This window comes from Aquarana catesbeiana, linkage group LG05, assembly GCF_042186555.1.
Source record: "Aquarana catesbeiana isolate 2022-GZ linkage group LG05, ASM4218655v1, whole genome shotgun sequence".
NCBI lineage: Eukaryota > Metazoa > Chordata > Amphibia > Anura > Ranidae > Aquarana > Aquarana catesbeiana.
Window position 1 is genome coordinate 69,865,084 of NC_133328.1, and position 16,713 is coordinate 69,881,796.

The 16,713-nt window shown below is 39.7% G+C and overlaps 1 protein-coding gene across 1 annotated transcript in view; it reads left to right on the forward strand.

The window, feature by feature from the left end:
* LOC141144314 (integrin beta-1-A-like) overlaps window positions 1-16,713 on the forward strand; it is a 98,037-nt gene that overhangs the window by 74,014 nt on the left and 7,310 nt on the right. The window contains exons 13-15 of the mRNA XM_073629869.1: window positions 1,910-2,132; window positions 4,018-4,250; window positions 4,345-4,511. Coding sequence (XP_073485970.1) covers window positions 1,910-2,132; window positions 4,018-4,250; window positions 4,345-4,511 — 623 coding nt within the window. The remainder of the gene's footprint in view (window positions 1-1,909; window positions 2,133-4,017; window positions 4,251-4,344; window positions 4,512-16,713) is intronic.

A 16,713-nucleotide genomic window follows, 5' to 3' on the forward strand; every position in this document is an offset into this window, starting at 1 on the left:
CCCAATACTTTATATATACAGTATATATTGCAATTACTGTGTTTGTCATGTTCTTTTAAATAATTATTGTGTGGCACTATTTAAATATACTTTATGGTTAATGACATATGGAAACACATAGAGTGTGGGCAACAGTATTAAGATCTATCACGTAAAGGTATAGCATTGGTTGCGCTGGCTTTTTTTTTTTGCTTAACCTGACTTTCCAGCACTTGGTTCCGCTTGGGGAGCTTTTGAGACTTTGTTATGCTAAAAGTTAGCTGTGGAGCATATTCCAGGTTCAGAGTGACTGGCATTGCCTCAACGCTTTTCCTGTGCCTTATGACTCGATGAGTGGTCTGGGTAGGCTGAGCACTGGGACCTACCTCATTTGTTATGAACACCTTTATTCCCCACTTGTTTTTACTGAAGAGGGGGTTAACACTGCAAATGAACACTAATGTCATCTGCTGGGTGAAACTTTGTACGATCTGTGTTCCTATGTTTGATCTGTTCTTGCTTCTCCCCTACAATGACTTTGGTCACTTCTGGCCAACCAACCTTCACCTGCTACAAGCTGTCTGGGTTTGTGGCTTTGTGAGTACCCGAGGTCTTGCCTGTTACATTGAGCCTATACATTGCCTTATTGCCATATGTTTGCAACATATCTGATTCTAGACATGCAGGGTAGCATGGGTTTGAGCAGTCTCATCCTGCTTAACTTTGAGCAATTTGGCTGTCTCTGCAGTGTAGGACCATTCATGGGGGGGTCATCCGATCCAGACAACATAAATTATCAGCGAGGTACCAGATGAGATAGATTGGATCCTGTCCTGAACAGAATTTCACATTCCAGCCTTATGTCACAGCTGGTGGATGCCTGGTGTGGACCTCCTGGCCTCCAGATTCAACAACTAGCTGGTAAAGGTTTGTTTCCAGTTACAGGAATTCTCTAGCAGAAGCAGTGGATGCTCTGGTGGCTCTATAAATTCAGTACACCTTAACTTATGACTTTGCTACCCTGAAATCTCTTCTAAAATTGAGATGGGGAGATTCATTGCTCCATACTAACCAAGGCTGATGTGGTAGGCTTACTTGTAAGACATCTGGCACGTGCTCCATGATTACTGCCAGATCAACAGGATCTTCTGTTCCAAGCACTGATTTGCCATCCTGCTTCATGGCTGCTGGCTTTACCGACATGGCTGGTATAGCCCAGGTTCTGAAGGATGGGAGCATCTCTAGGTCTGTGATTTCTGTGATGCTAAAACCTAGGAAGTCTAATTCCTTCAAGGTCTATTGTTACACATGGAGGGAGTACTTCAGGTTGTGTGAGTTGAGTCTCTGAACTTCCACTCTAGGTGTTTATCACTGGTATGATTCCTCTCCTTTCTGCAGCTTGGTCTGTACCAGTTTTTGGCTCTCAGCATTATCAAGGTTAAGGTTTCTGCCCTTTCTAGTCTGTTTAAAAAACTGTTGGCTTCTCACTCTTTGATTAAGACAGGGGCGTACAGGGCGTCTCTCATGTAGTCCCCCTGTCTGTTTCTCCCGTGACTCTGTGGGATCTGAATCTGGTTCAGATCACCTGAGCTTCAGAAATCGCAGGTGTTAACCCATTAGACATTGCTCTTTGCACTCTCACCCACAAGGTAGTGTTTCTTATAGCCATCACCTCTGTAATGCAAGTGTGTAAATTGGCAGCCTTATGCTGCAAGGGATACTTTCTGGTTTTACAGGTTTAGGTTTTGAGATCTTTCATCTTGTGGATGTAGGGATGCACTTTGGAAAATGGAATTCTCCTGAAAAAGCAGTAACAGCCATGTGTAACTGCTGACATGGAAAGTTGTTTTCTAATTACAAAGTGGTGATTGATAGTTATGTGCATCAGTTTTCAAATTGTATTATTTCTTTAACATGTCTTTTATTACAGGAAATGGAGTCTGCAAATGTAGAGTTTGTGAGTGTTTCCTCAATTTTTCTGGTAGTGCTTGTGATTGCTCAGAAGATATCTCAACATGCATGGCATCTAATGGTCAGCTATGTAATGGAAGAGGAACGTGTGAATGTGGAAGGTGCAAATGTGCAGACCCCAAATTCCATGGACAGAAGTGTGAGATGTGCCAGACCTGTCTTGGTGTTTGTGCAGAACAAAGGTACGTGTTAAGGAAGAACACATTTCTCGTTCACAGGAAGTGTAATAATGAATTTTAGTTCAGCTAAACCATTGTTGTACTACATAGATCTTGTAAATAACACCATGTGCATAACTAAATCTTTTTAGTGGCAACTTCTCAACTTGCCTGCAATCACCTACTTCTCTGCAACTTTCTCCTTCACTATGGACTATAAGGACACCACAGTACTGTAGCTGTAACTATGTAGCTATGCAGCTTCTGATGTCAGCACTTGGTTGTGACTATGCAGTTTCTGATGTCACCACCAAGTTGTTATGTCCCCTATAGATACATTTTGATACATATAGATACACAATGTTCCATTTAAAGTGGGGAACCTAGGCTTTAGAAATGTACATCCTTTCCTCTACTGTAAGTCAGACATAACAGGTAGACAAAGGAAGGGAAGGGTTAAGGCCTGTACACACAATACGAAAATCAGATGGAAAAATTTGTACGAGTTGTCTGACGATTTTCGGAACGTTAGTATGGTGCCTTCAGCAGTCGATTTAGCTTTTTCGTCAGACAAAAACTGGATGTGCAGACTATAACATTTTTGTCGGATGTGAACTCAACTTCTGATTTTCGTTTCATTAGTACAATTTTTGTACGAAAAAAATTGTAAGAGCAAGACTATGAATGCTCAGAAACGAACGGATACATACAAAATGACTCAACACATTACGTCACTTCTGGTGTTGTATTCTGTCGTACGAAAATTTTCATATTGTGCGTAACCTCTTCACTTTCGACATAAGACTAGCATGCCACAAAAAATGGATGTTCGGTCATCTGAAAATCTAAGCGTGTGTACAAGGCTTAATACCATCCACATTTCAACTCTGATTCTAAAGCCTCGTACTTGCGGTTCGATTGTCGTACGACCGAGTGCCTGATTTTTGTCAAAAGTGCGTGTGCAGGATTTTGTCTAACATACTAACTATCCGCAAATTGTCGTTCGACAAACATGAATGTAGTGACGTATTACTAGAGTATAAAGAGGAAGTTAATTTCTCGAGCTACACCCTTCGGGCCACTTCTGCTAATTTTGTGGTAGTAGAAGTTTGGTGAGCGTTGATTCGCGATTTTCAGATCGTTCCTGATCTTCAAATGACAGTTTGGGAGTAGGCAGTTACATTAAAAAAAATACAATGTAAAATTAACAAGGGACACCAACCTAGTTGTATCTTTGATCTTAAAAACTCAGGGATAATGGTGTTGTGCTAACTTCCCCCAAAAAATCAAACAACAGCCATAATATTAATATTTATATCACTACAAAACAAATGCCTTTTTAAACATGTTTGGCATAACTACGTCAGTATCACCAGCAAAGCAGCTTCATTATTATCCCATTAAAGAAGATGAGAATGTGCGCTGCATTTCGACATTTCATCAATTGCCGCGTCACGAATGTTAATTCTAGATTACGAACAGTTGTTTACAAGACCGAACACTTCCGGGTCATTCCTTAATTCCGATCATGCGTGTTTGTACGTTTGTGTGACAATTTCTGTACTGACCATCCGAAAATCGGACGTTGAGCTGTCGTTCGTCAAAAATTTACTAGTCTGCTCATCCAGCTTTTGCCTTATGAAAAATGAAAATCGGATGTCGAAAGGAGCATACTAACGGTAAGAATTTCAGACGACAGGCCATCGAACAACAATTCCCTTCTGAAATTCGCATCGTGCGTACGGGCCTTTAGTGCACACCATAGAATGACAGACAAATACTGGTGTTTTATCCATTGGCATATCTTCCTTTTTTTTTTTTTTCTTTTCATGAATTATTTTAACATAGCTTGTCTATTGAACAGTGCTTTTTGCTATTGCTTGTTTTTTGTTTATTTTTTTTCCCCCAGGGAATGTGTTCAGTGCAGAGCGTTTCATAAAGGAGAGAAACAAGAAGGGTGTGATACCCAGTGTGCACATTTCAACCTTACTATGGTGGACAGCCGTGACAAGTTATCTCAGCCAGGACAGGAAGATGCTCTCACACGCTGCAAAGAGAAGGATGTAGATGATTGTTGGTTCTACTATACCTACTCTGTAAATTCTAACTCTGAGGTTCATGTGCATGTTGTGAAAGACCCAGGTAATGTAGGCTCAGCAGTGATATTATTGTTCCCCAGCATTCCCATATAAAGTTATCAGCTAATGAGAATACATCTACTGATTTCCTGTTCTAGAGTGTCCCAGTGGCCCTGAAATAGTTCCCATCGTTGCTGGCGTGGTGGCTGGAATTGTACTTATTGGATTGGCATTGTTGCTTATATGGAAGCTTCTTATAATGATTCATGACAAAAGAGAGTTTGCCAAATTTGAAAAGGAGAAAATGAATGCCAAATGGGATGCTGTAAGTATTCCATGCCACGAGGGAGGGAAGTGGGATTGCTAATGTACTACAGTGTCAGATATTACATGTCGGCAGTTTTTCTGTTAAATACTCTTTCTGGTCACACTGTAATGGCTTAGCACAGGCAATGTTGAGCCTTCTAATGCCGTGTACACACGATTGGAATTTCGGCCCGCAAAAGACCGATGAGAGTTTTTCGTCGGAAACTGCGACGTGTGTATGCTCCATCGGTCTTTTGCTGGCGGAATTCCAGCCAGCAAAAAAATTTGAGAGCATGCTCTCAATTTTTCGGTCAGGAAAAGTTCCTATCCGAAAATGTGATCGTCTGTGGTTATTCCGACGTGCAAAATCCCTAGGCATGCTTGGAAACAATTCGACGCATGCTCGGAAGCATTGAACTTCATTTTCTCGGCTCGTCGTAGTGTTGTACGTCACCGCGTTCTTGACGGTCGTAATTTCAGCAAACTTTTGCGTGACCGTGTGTATGCAAGGCAAGCTTGAGTGGAATCCCGTTGGAAAAGCCGTCATATCTTTTTCCGGCGAGAAATCCGCTCGTGTGTATGCGGCATTAGTGTAATGTCTCCAGTGTGATGGTGCAACCTGATCCCATTTTATATCATTATTTTAGTGTGTGCTTTTCTAAGTTGGGAGCACTATGGGGATGTGTATGGAACTATACTGTGTGTATTTTTCTTGTGAGCACATTGGGGATATCTATGGAATTATATAAAAAAAATCAACAGGATCTAAACCCAATATCCCTACTCCTTATCCTACCTCTGCGCCATAAAATACAGTATAAAATTCATAAAATTAAAAGACTTAAGAGTCCAGCTGCCACTTTAAAAAATTAAAAATAATCACAATTTTACCAGAAAGCAGTAATAGGTATAGTAGGTAAACAGTGGCGCTCTGGAATAAAGCATATCATATATACAACGCAGGAGCACCCAGTGAATAGGTGAGTGATAGCATTAAATAAATAAATAAATAAAAAATTAACATGTCCACAACTAGTTATGTCAAATGAATAAAGTCCGTGATGGGTCACTGATATTGGGAATAAAGCCTTCACATTATACCATGTGCAATTCATGTCACCAGATCCCCATAGGATATGCACTCACCAATGTTAGTTGCCTCACGTTCTCATGTTCAGGTAATACGCAATGTACCCCTCATGGTTAAGAACACTCCAATGTTGATCTTCAGAGATTAGAGATGACATAACTCCCGTATATATGAAACAAAAAGAATAATCGAATGGTGCAATCCCGTTTGGTAAGATTTATTGATAAACCATAAAAAACACCTTCAAACATTGCACTCACATGTATTTAAGATATTACTCGCATTCAGAGATGTAAACCAGATATCATTGTCACGGCAGACACTGTATCTCAGCACCACATCTCTGTGTCTCGGATGGATGGTAGATGGTTGCAACCTTCATCGGAACGTCACTTCCAGTATAAGGTGAGGATTCTAGTTGCCGTGCAGCCACATACTGATGCATTTTGTCACATCGACTTCGTCCTGAGATTCCCAGAATGAAGTCGATATGACGAAATGCGTCAGAACATTCCAATGAAGGCTGCAATGATCTGGTGAAACAAAGAGATGCGGTGCTGAGATGCCGTGTCTGCCATGACCATGATATGCGGTTTACATCTCTAAATGCGAGTAATGTCTTAAATAAATGTGAGTGTGATGTTTGTAGGTGTTTTTTTTATGGTTTATCAATAAATCTTAACAAACGTGATTGCACTATTGGATTATCCTTTTTGTTTCATATATATATATATACGGGAGTTGTGTCATCTCTAATCTCTGAAGATCAACATTGGAGTATTCTTAACCCTGAGGGGTACATTGCCTGTTAGCCGAACATGAGAATGTGAGGCAACTAATTTTGGTGAGTGCATATCCTATGGGGATCTTGTGACACGAATTGCAGACAAAAGTATCATCTTCATCCCTGGATATCATCATCCACCTTGCACGGTTTGTGCTTTCCTCTGACCCACAGCCATAAAAATATCACAGACTCTGGTTTTCTGGCATCATTTGAACTACAGTTTCCGCCAGAACTACCCCCATCTGACTCGAATTGCACATGGTGTGGAGGCTTTATTCCCAATATTAGTGACCCATCACTGACTTTATTCATTTGACATATCTAGTTGTGGACATGTTAATTTTGGACTTTATTTAATGCTATCACTCACCTGTTCACTGGGTGCTCCTTCATTGTACATATGATATGCTTCATTCCAGAGCGCCACTGTTTACCTACTATACCTATTACTGCTTTTTGGTAAATCTGTGATTATTATGGAATTATATTGTTTGTACAGTTTACTTGTGAGTACACTGGAGATGTACATGGAGCTCTGGTGTGAGCCGTTTTCTAGTAAGTATGCTGGGGATATGTATAGGGCTCTGATGTGTACAATTTTCTGCTGTGTACACCGGAGATGTGTATGAAATTATCCTGTGTGTGATTTTCTGGTGAGCACATTGTGGATGTGTATGGAGATCTGGTGTGTACTTTTCTGGTGAGTACGCTGGGGATGTCTATGTAGATCTAGTGTGTACTTTTCTGGTGAGTACACTGGGGATGTGTATGTAGATCTGGTGTGTACTTTTCTGGTGAGTACACTGGGGGTGTGTATGTAGATCTGGTGTGTACTTTTTCTTTTGAGTATACTGGGGATGTGTATGGAGATCTGGTGTGTACGTTTCTAGTGAGTACACTAGGGATGTGTATGGAGATCTGGTGTGTACGTCTCTAGTGAGTACACTGGGGATGCGTATGGAGATCTGGTGAGTACTTTTCTAGTGAGTACACTGTGGGTGTGTATGGAGATCTGGTGTGTACTTTTCTGGTGTGTACACTGTGAATGTGTATGGGGATCTTGTGTGTACTTTTCTGGTGAGTACACTGGGCATGTGTATGGAGCTCTGTTGAGTATATTGAGGATGTGTATAGAACTATCCTGTGTGTGATTTTCTGGTGAGCACAATGACTTCATCTTGGATTTGAAATTACTAGAATTAAAATACAATTTACTATTGCAAATTAATTTATCTCTTCCATTCCATCAATATATATTAGACATATAGACATCCTTTATAGCCACTTCTCCAGTACTTAATAAATGTCTTGATTATCTGTTAAGGTTTACAGTCTCTGTGTGGTTATATACTTTGATCATGTTAATGTATTTTCAGTACAGGAATTGGCCTATAAATATGCAGTATGCTGGTCTAGTTTCCTAATTTGGAAACCATAAAGCAGTGTATGCAAATGGGTGCATACACTCTTATTTTGTTTTTTTAAAGAAAATACCCTAAGTGAGCCCATTTTGAAAAGTGTTTACTCAAAAATATTGGAGGACAATGTGTGATTAAGACCAGCTCCACAACCATCTGTGCTTTTACAGGATAGAAAGCTCCAGTGTCATAGATAACCATATACTGTATCTGAAGGGGAATTTGTCATTGAAGGAGGAAAAATCAGTGCTCAAGTTAAAGATATTTAAAAGTTTTATTACAAAGTAATGTCAGTTGGAAGCAATAAATCTTGTTTGTTAACTTACTGCAAGTTCCTTAGTTTCCATGCACACTGGACTTAAAAAACGTTGATTCTACAGGCGTTTGACGTTTTTTTCACCTGCCTCTAGAAGCACTTCTATTGTGTTCTATGTGTGACACATTATGACTACTACAGGCATTTTCTGTCAGGGACGTTCAGAGGCAGGAAAAAAAACCCTTCTCTATCGCGTTTTCTGGAGAAGTTTATGAGCTGTAAAAACATCAGTCTCTCCTAAACTCCTCTTATCTCTTCTAAACGTCAAGTTTCAACGTTTTTTTTAGTAAAAAAGGGTGTGTTGTCACTGTACATCATTTCCTGGCTTTACAGGAAGTATCTTTTGACCCTGTCCATCGTCTCCAACCTTCTATGAGAGAGCCACACGTTCAGACATGCTCAGGAGGGAGGTCATACAACATTAGTTGATTGCAGCTGTGCAAGGACATGTCAACCTCTGGGATAAATCTCACCCAGATTATAAAGACTGAATTATAAAACTTTCATCCTGGGAGGAGATAGCGTGAACTGGAGCCCCCTGAGTATTCGGAAGAGTAGTATTGAAGAGTAGAGTGGCATGGCTCTTGATGGCTCAAGAATCTCTGCTCACAATATCCTTTGCTCTTTTTGTCCAAAATGGCACCCATCAAAAAAAGGCTGTGAGATGCTTATTTTGGGAGTAAAACTTTTGCAGAGGGGAGTGTAGTGCAAAAAACGCCTATAAACTAAAATGCTCTTAAATTCTCATAGACTCGCCTAAACTTTGTACTATATGCTCTTAAGTCGTGCCTTTTATGCCACTTTTTTAAAGCTAAAACACTGACGTTTCTTCTGCTCCTAGTGTGCATGGAGCCTAAAAGGTGCACAAGTTGTGTGTTCCCCATAACAGATATGATTCAAGCATCAAATATTCTGTATGGTATGTGACTTTTTTCCATAGAATCTCCTTGTCAAAAGAAGTTTATTGAGTATACAATGTTATAAAGATACATAAAGTAAGTTTACAAGGATCTATAAAGTAAGCTCATTGTTTTACAGTAGGGTTTATATAGGTAAATATCATGAAATTTCAAATATTAAACATTGGGTTCACATAAACCTAAATTAAAGATATATATCATTTCCTTAGTTACTTTTGTAGGTATTTAAATGATTTATACCTACTATACATATTATTTACAAGTAGAGTGTATATAGGTCATTCTGATAATGAGCTTTAATCGTAAGGTGGAGAAAAGGAAAGAGAAAGAAGAAAAAGGGTTGAAAGGTAGAGGTATGGTCCACAAGGTTGTCCCGCTCGTCAGTTTATTATTCTTTTTAGTTCTCTTTGAAGCCTTAGAATGGGTGTCTCTGTAAGTCATTTAATCTGTTACCATGGCAACAGGACAGAGTCATTGAAGTTTGACAGGAACTGTTGTTTTATCCAAGGATGCCAAAGTTTTTCAAATTTTGGAATTTGATTTTGATCGATGGCTACCATCTTAACATGGGACATTGTATTATTCATTCTGTGAATTGTTTCTGCTAGTACCAATGTAGGAGATTTCCATGCCTTGGCCACTGTTTGTTTTGCAGCCGTTATTAGTTGGATCATAAGTTTGAATTGAGAGAGTGTTAACCATTCCGGTTTTAGATTAAGTAAAGTTAAATATGGATCTGGTTGTATTATTTTTTTAAATATTTTAGATGCAATCACGAAGACTTCCTTCCAGAAGGTTTGGATTACTGGGCATGTCCACCATATGTGTAAATATGTGCCTATTTCTGGGCATCCTCGAAAACAAAGAGCTGAGTTATTAGGTGAATATTTTGCCACTCTAACGGGTACAAGGTACCAGCGAGTTAGGACTTTATAATTTGTCTCCAGTGCTAAGATGTTGGGTGAAGATGACTTAGATGTGAGCCATATGTTAGACCAGTCCGTGTCTTCTAAAGTTCGTCCCAGGTCCTCCTCCCACCTCTGAACGTAAGAGGGTCTATTAAGATTTGCTACTCCATATAATTGATTATAAAGTGATGAAATTGTACCTTTAGCAAATGGATCTTTTGTACAGATTGATTCAAAAATGGATAATTGGGATAATGGTGTATCCCCCTTTAGGAATGGTGTATAGAAATTTTTGATTTGGAGATATCTAAATATCTCAGAGTTTGGTAGATCATATTTTTCTCTAAGCGATGGGAATGAAAGGAATGATTTAGATGCTATGAAGTCATTTAGTGTCTGAATGCCTGATGTTGTCCAAGCTTTAAAAGAATTTGGGTAGATCCATGCCGGATAAAAGGCCGGATTTCTGATAAAAGAAAGGAGAGGATTGTGTGGAGATTGTAACTGATATTTGGTTTTTAGTTTATCCCAGAGAGATAAGAAGTGTTTAGTTATGGGATTATGAATTTTAAAGCGGTCTTTAGGATCAAGCCATAATAAATTTGATATTAATAGAGGGTCATTTTCTGAAGCCTCTATAAATACCCATAATGGGATTTCCTGTTTTGCATGGTATTTGGACAGACTGGCCAAATGTGCTGCTCTGTAGTAGTTAGTAAAATTAGGGTATCCCAGGCCTCCTTTATTTTTGGGAAGATGTAGTGTGTGTATAGGTATACGTGGTTTAGAAGAGCCCCATATAAATGAAGTTGCTCTTTTTTGTACTATTCTCAAAAAATAGGAAGGAATTGGAATAGGGAGGACTCTGAATAGATAAAGCAATTTGGGTAGAATAGTCATTTTGATTGCATTAATCTTCCCTATCCAGGATAAAGGAAGTTGCGACCATTGTTTTATTAGATTTGTGATCTGTCTTAATACAGGAGGATAATTGGTTGAGAATAAGTCAGAATGAGATGCTGTTAAATGAATTCCAAGATATGGGATTGATTTTTCTGCCCATGTGAATGGGAGTGCAGCCCTAGCCGGGATCAATTCCATGTTTGTGAGTGAAATATTAAGCACTAGGCATTTCTTAGGATTAATCATAAGGCCGGATAGGGCTGCAAACCCATCAAGAGCTGGTATTAAGTTAGGACCAGAGACCTGTGGTGATGATAGAAAAAGTAATATATCGTCTGCAAATATACATAATTTGTGTGTAATACCTCCTACTTCAATGCCAGTTATAGTTTGGTTTGTTCTGATGTATTGGGCCATGGGTTCGAGTATAAGGGCAAATAATAAGGGAGATAATGGGCAACCCTGTCGGGTACCTCTTTCGATATTAAAGGCTTCAGATTTGTATCCAGCATATTTTATATAGGCTTTGGGTTTATTATATAATGCTTTGATCCATGTTAAAAAGTGGGGTCCAAAACCCCATTTTTGTAATGAATATTGCATATATTGCCAGGATACTGTGTCAAATGCCCTCTTAATATCGAGAGATAGAAAACATAAAGGGATTTTCCGTTTTTTAGCAATATGTGCCAATAACACTGCCCTGCGTATATTATCGCCTGCCTGTCTATTTGGCATGAAGCCTACTTGATCTCTATGTATTAATTTTCCTATAATGCTATTGAGGCGTTTTGCTATTATTTTTGCTAATAATTTAATATCGAGGTTTAACAGAGAGATAGGCCGATAATTCACACAGGAAGTATCATCAGAAAGGGGTTTTGGGATCATACAAACAATTGCCATTAGTGTTTCTTGCCGAAAAGAATGTCCATCTAGAAGTTTGTTAAAAGTTTCAGTGAGAATGGGAGAGAGTATTTCTGAGAATGTTTTATAGTATAAAGCCGAGTAGCCGTCTGGGCCTGGTCTTTTGTTAAGTTTTAGGTCTTTTATGGCGTTAGCAACTTCATCTATAGTTATAGGCTCATCCAAACTGCTTTTTTGATTCTGAGATAACTCAGGTAAGGTTATTTTTGAGAAGAAGGATTCAGCCTCTGTAGGATTAAATTCATTGTTTGTCTTGTATAAAGTTGCGAGATGTGAGTGAAATTTATGGACTATTTTAACTGGATTACAAGTGTAAACATTTTTTGATAATTTCAAACGTATTGGTTTGAAAGATTTGTTAGTTGAATTTAATGCCCGAGCCAAATAAGTACCTGGTTTGTTTGTATTCATGTAGAAATTGTGTTTGGAGCGTTTGAGGGATTTATCAACTGACTCAGTGAGAAATAGATCGTATTCCAATCTAGATTTTTCCAGATGAGATTTTGTACTCTGAGATGGATTATCTTGGAATGATATGTAGGCTGCATTAAAATTGAGTTCTAGTTTTTTTGCTAGATTTTTGCGTTCCCGTTTAAATAGTGCCATTTGTCTTTGTATTGTACCACGCAAGACAGGCTTATGAGCTTCCCACAGTGTTATTGGGGAGATGTCTGTTGTATTATTAATTGATATGTATTCCTTTAAAGCTTGTTCAATGGCCATCTGATGTAGTGGGTGTTTGAGCATTATGTCCGGTAAGTACCACGTTGGGTCATGCGCTTTTGGTATGGCTGAGGCTATAGTAGTGTATACTGCATTATGGTCAGACCACGGAATCGGAATTATATCTGATGCAATAATTTCTGGTATCATTCCTATTGTTAGAAAAATATGATCTATTCTGGTGAAGGTTTGATGAGGGTGCGAGAAATAAGTGAATTTCTTTTTCATTGGGTTACTTTCTCTCCATGAATCTACCAGATTGTATTTGGAAAGAAGTTGAGAAAAAGGTAATCTAGAGGTTATTTTGGATGGTGTAAAAGGTGATTTATCTAGAAATGGGAGGAGGACCTGGTTCGAATCCCCACACATTATCACTGTTCCTATTTTGTGTGTATTAATCACTTGTAATATATGTGAGAGGAATGGTGTAGGTTGTTTGTTAGGAGCGTAGTAGGAAATCACAGTGATTGCTGTATCCATTATATAACCCATGAGTATCAGGTATCTACCTTCTGGTTCTTTAATTTCTGATGATAAGGTGAATGGTGTGGATCGGTGAAATGCAATTAGAGTTCCCCTTTGCTTGGTACAGGCAGAAGCCGTGTAAATTTGTTGATAAAAAGGAGAAATATATTTTGGAGTAGAATCTTTGGTGAAGTGTGTTTCTTGGAGGCATACTATTTGAGCCTTCTTGTTATGGAAAGTACGGAAGGCTTTGGTCCTTTTTTGAGGGACATTTATTCCCTGAACATTCAGGGAAAGTATATTCAGTGGTGCCATGGCAATAGATCAAATAGTTTTGACTTACTTTTTGTTATGCAGATTTTCCATAGAATTTCAGTCCTCTATACAGGTCACAGCAAAGTGGAACAAAGCTTTGTATTTTGGATGACACCTTATTGAAAAAAGGCAAATATATTTGGAGTGCGGCTGTCCAGAATTTCTTTGATGTCCAACAAAAAAAAAATATCAGCATTTCATAGAGTACTGAAATTCTGTGGAAAAAAGTCACATACCATACAGAATATTTGATGCTTGAATCATATCTGTTATGGGGAACACACAACTTGTGCACCTTTTAGGCTCCATGCACACTAGGAGCAGAAGAAAGTCAGTGTTTTAGCTTTAAAAAAGTGGCATAAAAAGCTTTGTTCCACTCTTCTGTGACCTGTATTTTGGATGACACCTTATTGAATAAAGGCAAATATCTTTGGAGTGCGGCTGTCCAGAATTTCTTTGATGTCTAACTGCCATAGCATTGCCAGCACCTGGACTTCTAGACTGAAGGAGATGCCTTTTACCTTGATCTGACCCACCTGGAGCGGTGATACTCTCTCTCTACTGATATTTTTTTGCCCTTCTTTCTTCAAATACCCCATTTAGTATGTACCAGATCATAGTACTACTCAGCCTGGAGCAGATATGTCACAGTTGGGGTCTTCAGGGAAAGATCTTCACCGCAGCATCCTGAAGGGCCATATAACACCAGCAGCTTTGTAACAGCTACAATCCTCTTTATTGTTCTCTGTTGATCTTTAGCTGTCTCAAGAGTTGCTTCTGTGTGTAGCTACAATACTGCTATATGCTGCTATGAAAATTGCTGGTGCGCTATGATCACTAGAGACTGCATTGGATAATGTGCATCTACTGAAGCTGGCTTTTCTGTGGGTAACTTCAACTGTACATCACTTGGCACCTGAGCTATACATCTCTTTAGTTGGTATGGCAGGATTCATAGCCGTTCAATTTTTCCTAGTGATAAAAAGGCTAAGGTGAACATTTCAGCAATTGCTTCTTGAGAGGTCACTTCCTAAGAGCCAGCCACACAGCCTACAAGCCATGAAAGTAACACTCTAACTCACTGCTTCATGCGGGCATTAATACACTTCAGGCTGGAGGCCCAATTTATATCTTTACTCATACACCTATTGAAGGATCATATCCCCTGCCCAGCCAGTGTCAAGGTTTGTTCCTACCTGCCCTGACAATGGACTCTAGCGTTTTGAGCAAGTAATGCTGAACATGTCCTAAACTCCACCAGCCCTTTCTCATTTTTGGCTGAGACTGTAATCCGTGATTCACACTCTCAGCTCTGTATCTTTAGTTGATTCTGCCTCTTGAACACACAGGAAGGCCACTGTACTTCTGATCTGTAAGGCCTTGCATATTGTGACTCCAGGCTGGGTCCCTAGGTGAACCCTGTACAAAAGCAGGCTCCAAGATGGAGACCAAGCCACTAGGTGGATCACATGACGTACACCTGTTCCCTCACCACTAGGGCTCCCATTACCCACTTCCACTGCCAGCTGGGCACTACTCCTTCCGTACACCTTCACCACACAGTCATAAGGGTTGACTGTGATGTTTGCTTGTTTAACCACAAGGGTCAACTTTGTCAACTTGTAATTGTCTCTTTCTAGGGTTACCTGGCTTCACTCCATTTTATAAGTTTTTTCACTATTGTTGCACCTTGGTTTCACACTCAGGCGACCTTTTCCCCAGTAAGCAACTTAAACATTTCTCTTTGTAACAAAAGCTTTTCTACTTAGCAGACTTGTAAATTAACGAAATAAACATGTATCCAAAACATAAAGTAGGCACCTGCCTACATGCTACAAGGTGGCTTATGTGTAAGCCAGTTGGTGGTTATACCAACCAGCACCCTCCCAAAACTGCACTTTTGGTGGAATTGTCCATTGATAAACTTGACACAGTAAAAAATAAGTACTGTAGATTATTGCTAATTTACCTGTAAGTGCTGAAAACTGGAGGAGATCCCAATCTGTATTTCCTCCCAGGACTATCTTGTTGAGCTTCTGTAGTTGTCAGTTTGTTCCTGTACATGGGATTGGCAGTATAAGGAGTTTACAGCTGGAATATCACTAATTTCTGGTAGTTAGGCTTTAGACCAGGTATTTCTTTCCACAAAGCTGTCCTGTTAGATGTATTTCAGATTTCACCTGCTTTTAAATCACTGTCCAGACTTCTGTCAGACTATATGTGTGAACGTTTTCTCTGTGGATTCTTTTCTCCAGTGAAAATCCTGTTTACAAGAGTCATTATTACAAGAACCCAAACTATGGACCCAAAGCAGTTCTCTGATTCTCAGTGCTGCCAGGGGTTCTTTGGGAAGTTATCTTTTCCATTAACATGCATTTTCTTAATTTTCTTTTTAACTGTTGCTGCAACTGCTTAAGGACCCCTGGCAGCATTATAGCTAAGATAGTTGAACTCCAGGAATATGCTGGTTTGAGAAGGGGGTTAAGTCCAACAAGGCATATGCCACCTTGTGGCCTTATCGCTATTTACTATTTACATTTTTACTGAGCACCGTGAGTGCAGCTAATGCTATATTTTCTGACAGGAAAGATGCAGTCTGCCCACCCCACCCCTCTGCTGTCCATTCACAGAATACTTGTATTTTGCAAATAGGTTTACATAATACAAAGAGGAGAGGCAGGCAGACCGTCTGCACACATCTCTGTAGTTGGTACATTAGAAACTTGAAGGTCCAGTGTTAGTGCACCAGAAGTACAGACATAGCATACACCTTGTTGGACTTAAAGTGTTGCTAAACCCACAACAGTAAAATCAGTCTGTAAATGCAGTCAAGATTGCTTGTTATTCTCACTGTGGAACCTAAGCAGTCAATCCTCTGCATGGTGTAAAAAGGTTGTTTGATCCTGTCTTCTCTGTTCCTCTGTCAGGTCACCTGGGACCAGGTGACAGATGCACTCTGTAGGAGTCGGAAGTGCATCAATCGCCAAGACCACCAATGGCGTTGAAAGGGGCAAAACGGTAATGCCCCGTACACACGGTCGGATTTTCCGATGGACATTGTCCGATCGGAGCGTGTTGTCGGAAATTCCGACCGTGTGTGGGCTCCATCGGACATTTTCCATCGGATTTTCCGACATACAAAGTTGGACAGCAGGAGATAAAATTTTCCGACAACAAAATCCGATCGCGTCAATTCCGACCGTGTGTGGCCTGTTCCGACGCACAAAGTGCCATGCATGCTCAGAAGAAATTCCGACACGGGACAGCTCGTTCTGGTAAACTTAGCGTTCGCAATGGATACAGCACTTTCGTCACGCTGCAATGTTCAAAATAGTTTAATACAGCGCACTCTCTTCTTCTTTATAATGTAACAAGAATTAAGTCGTTTTGATGCTCATATTCACACACACTTCTCACAAACTTCTTTTGTTACTATTTATCGGGATTCC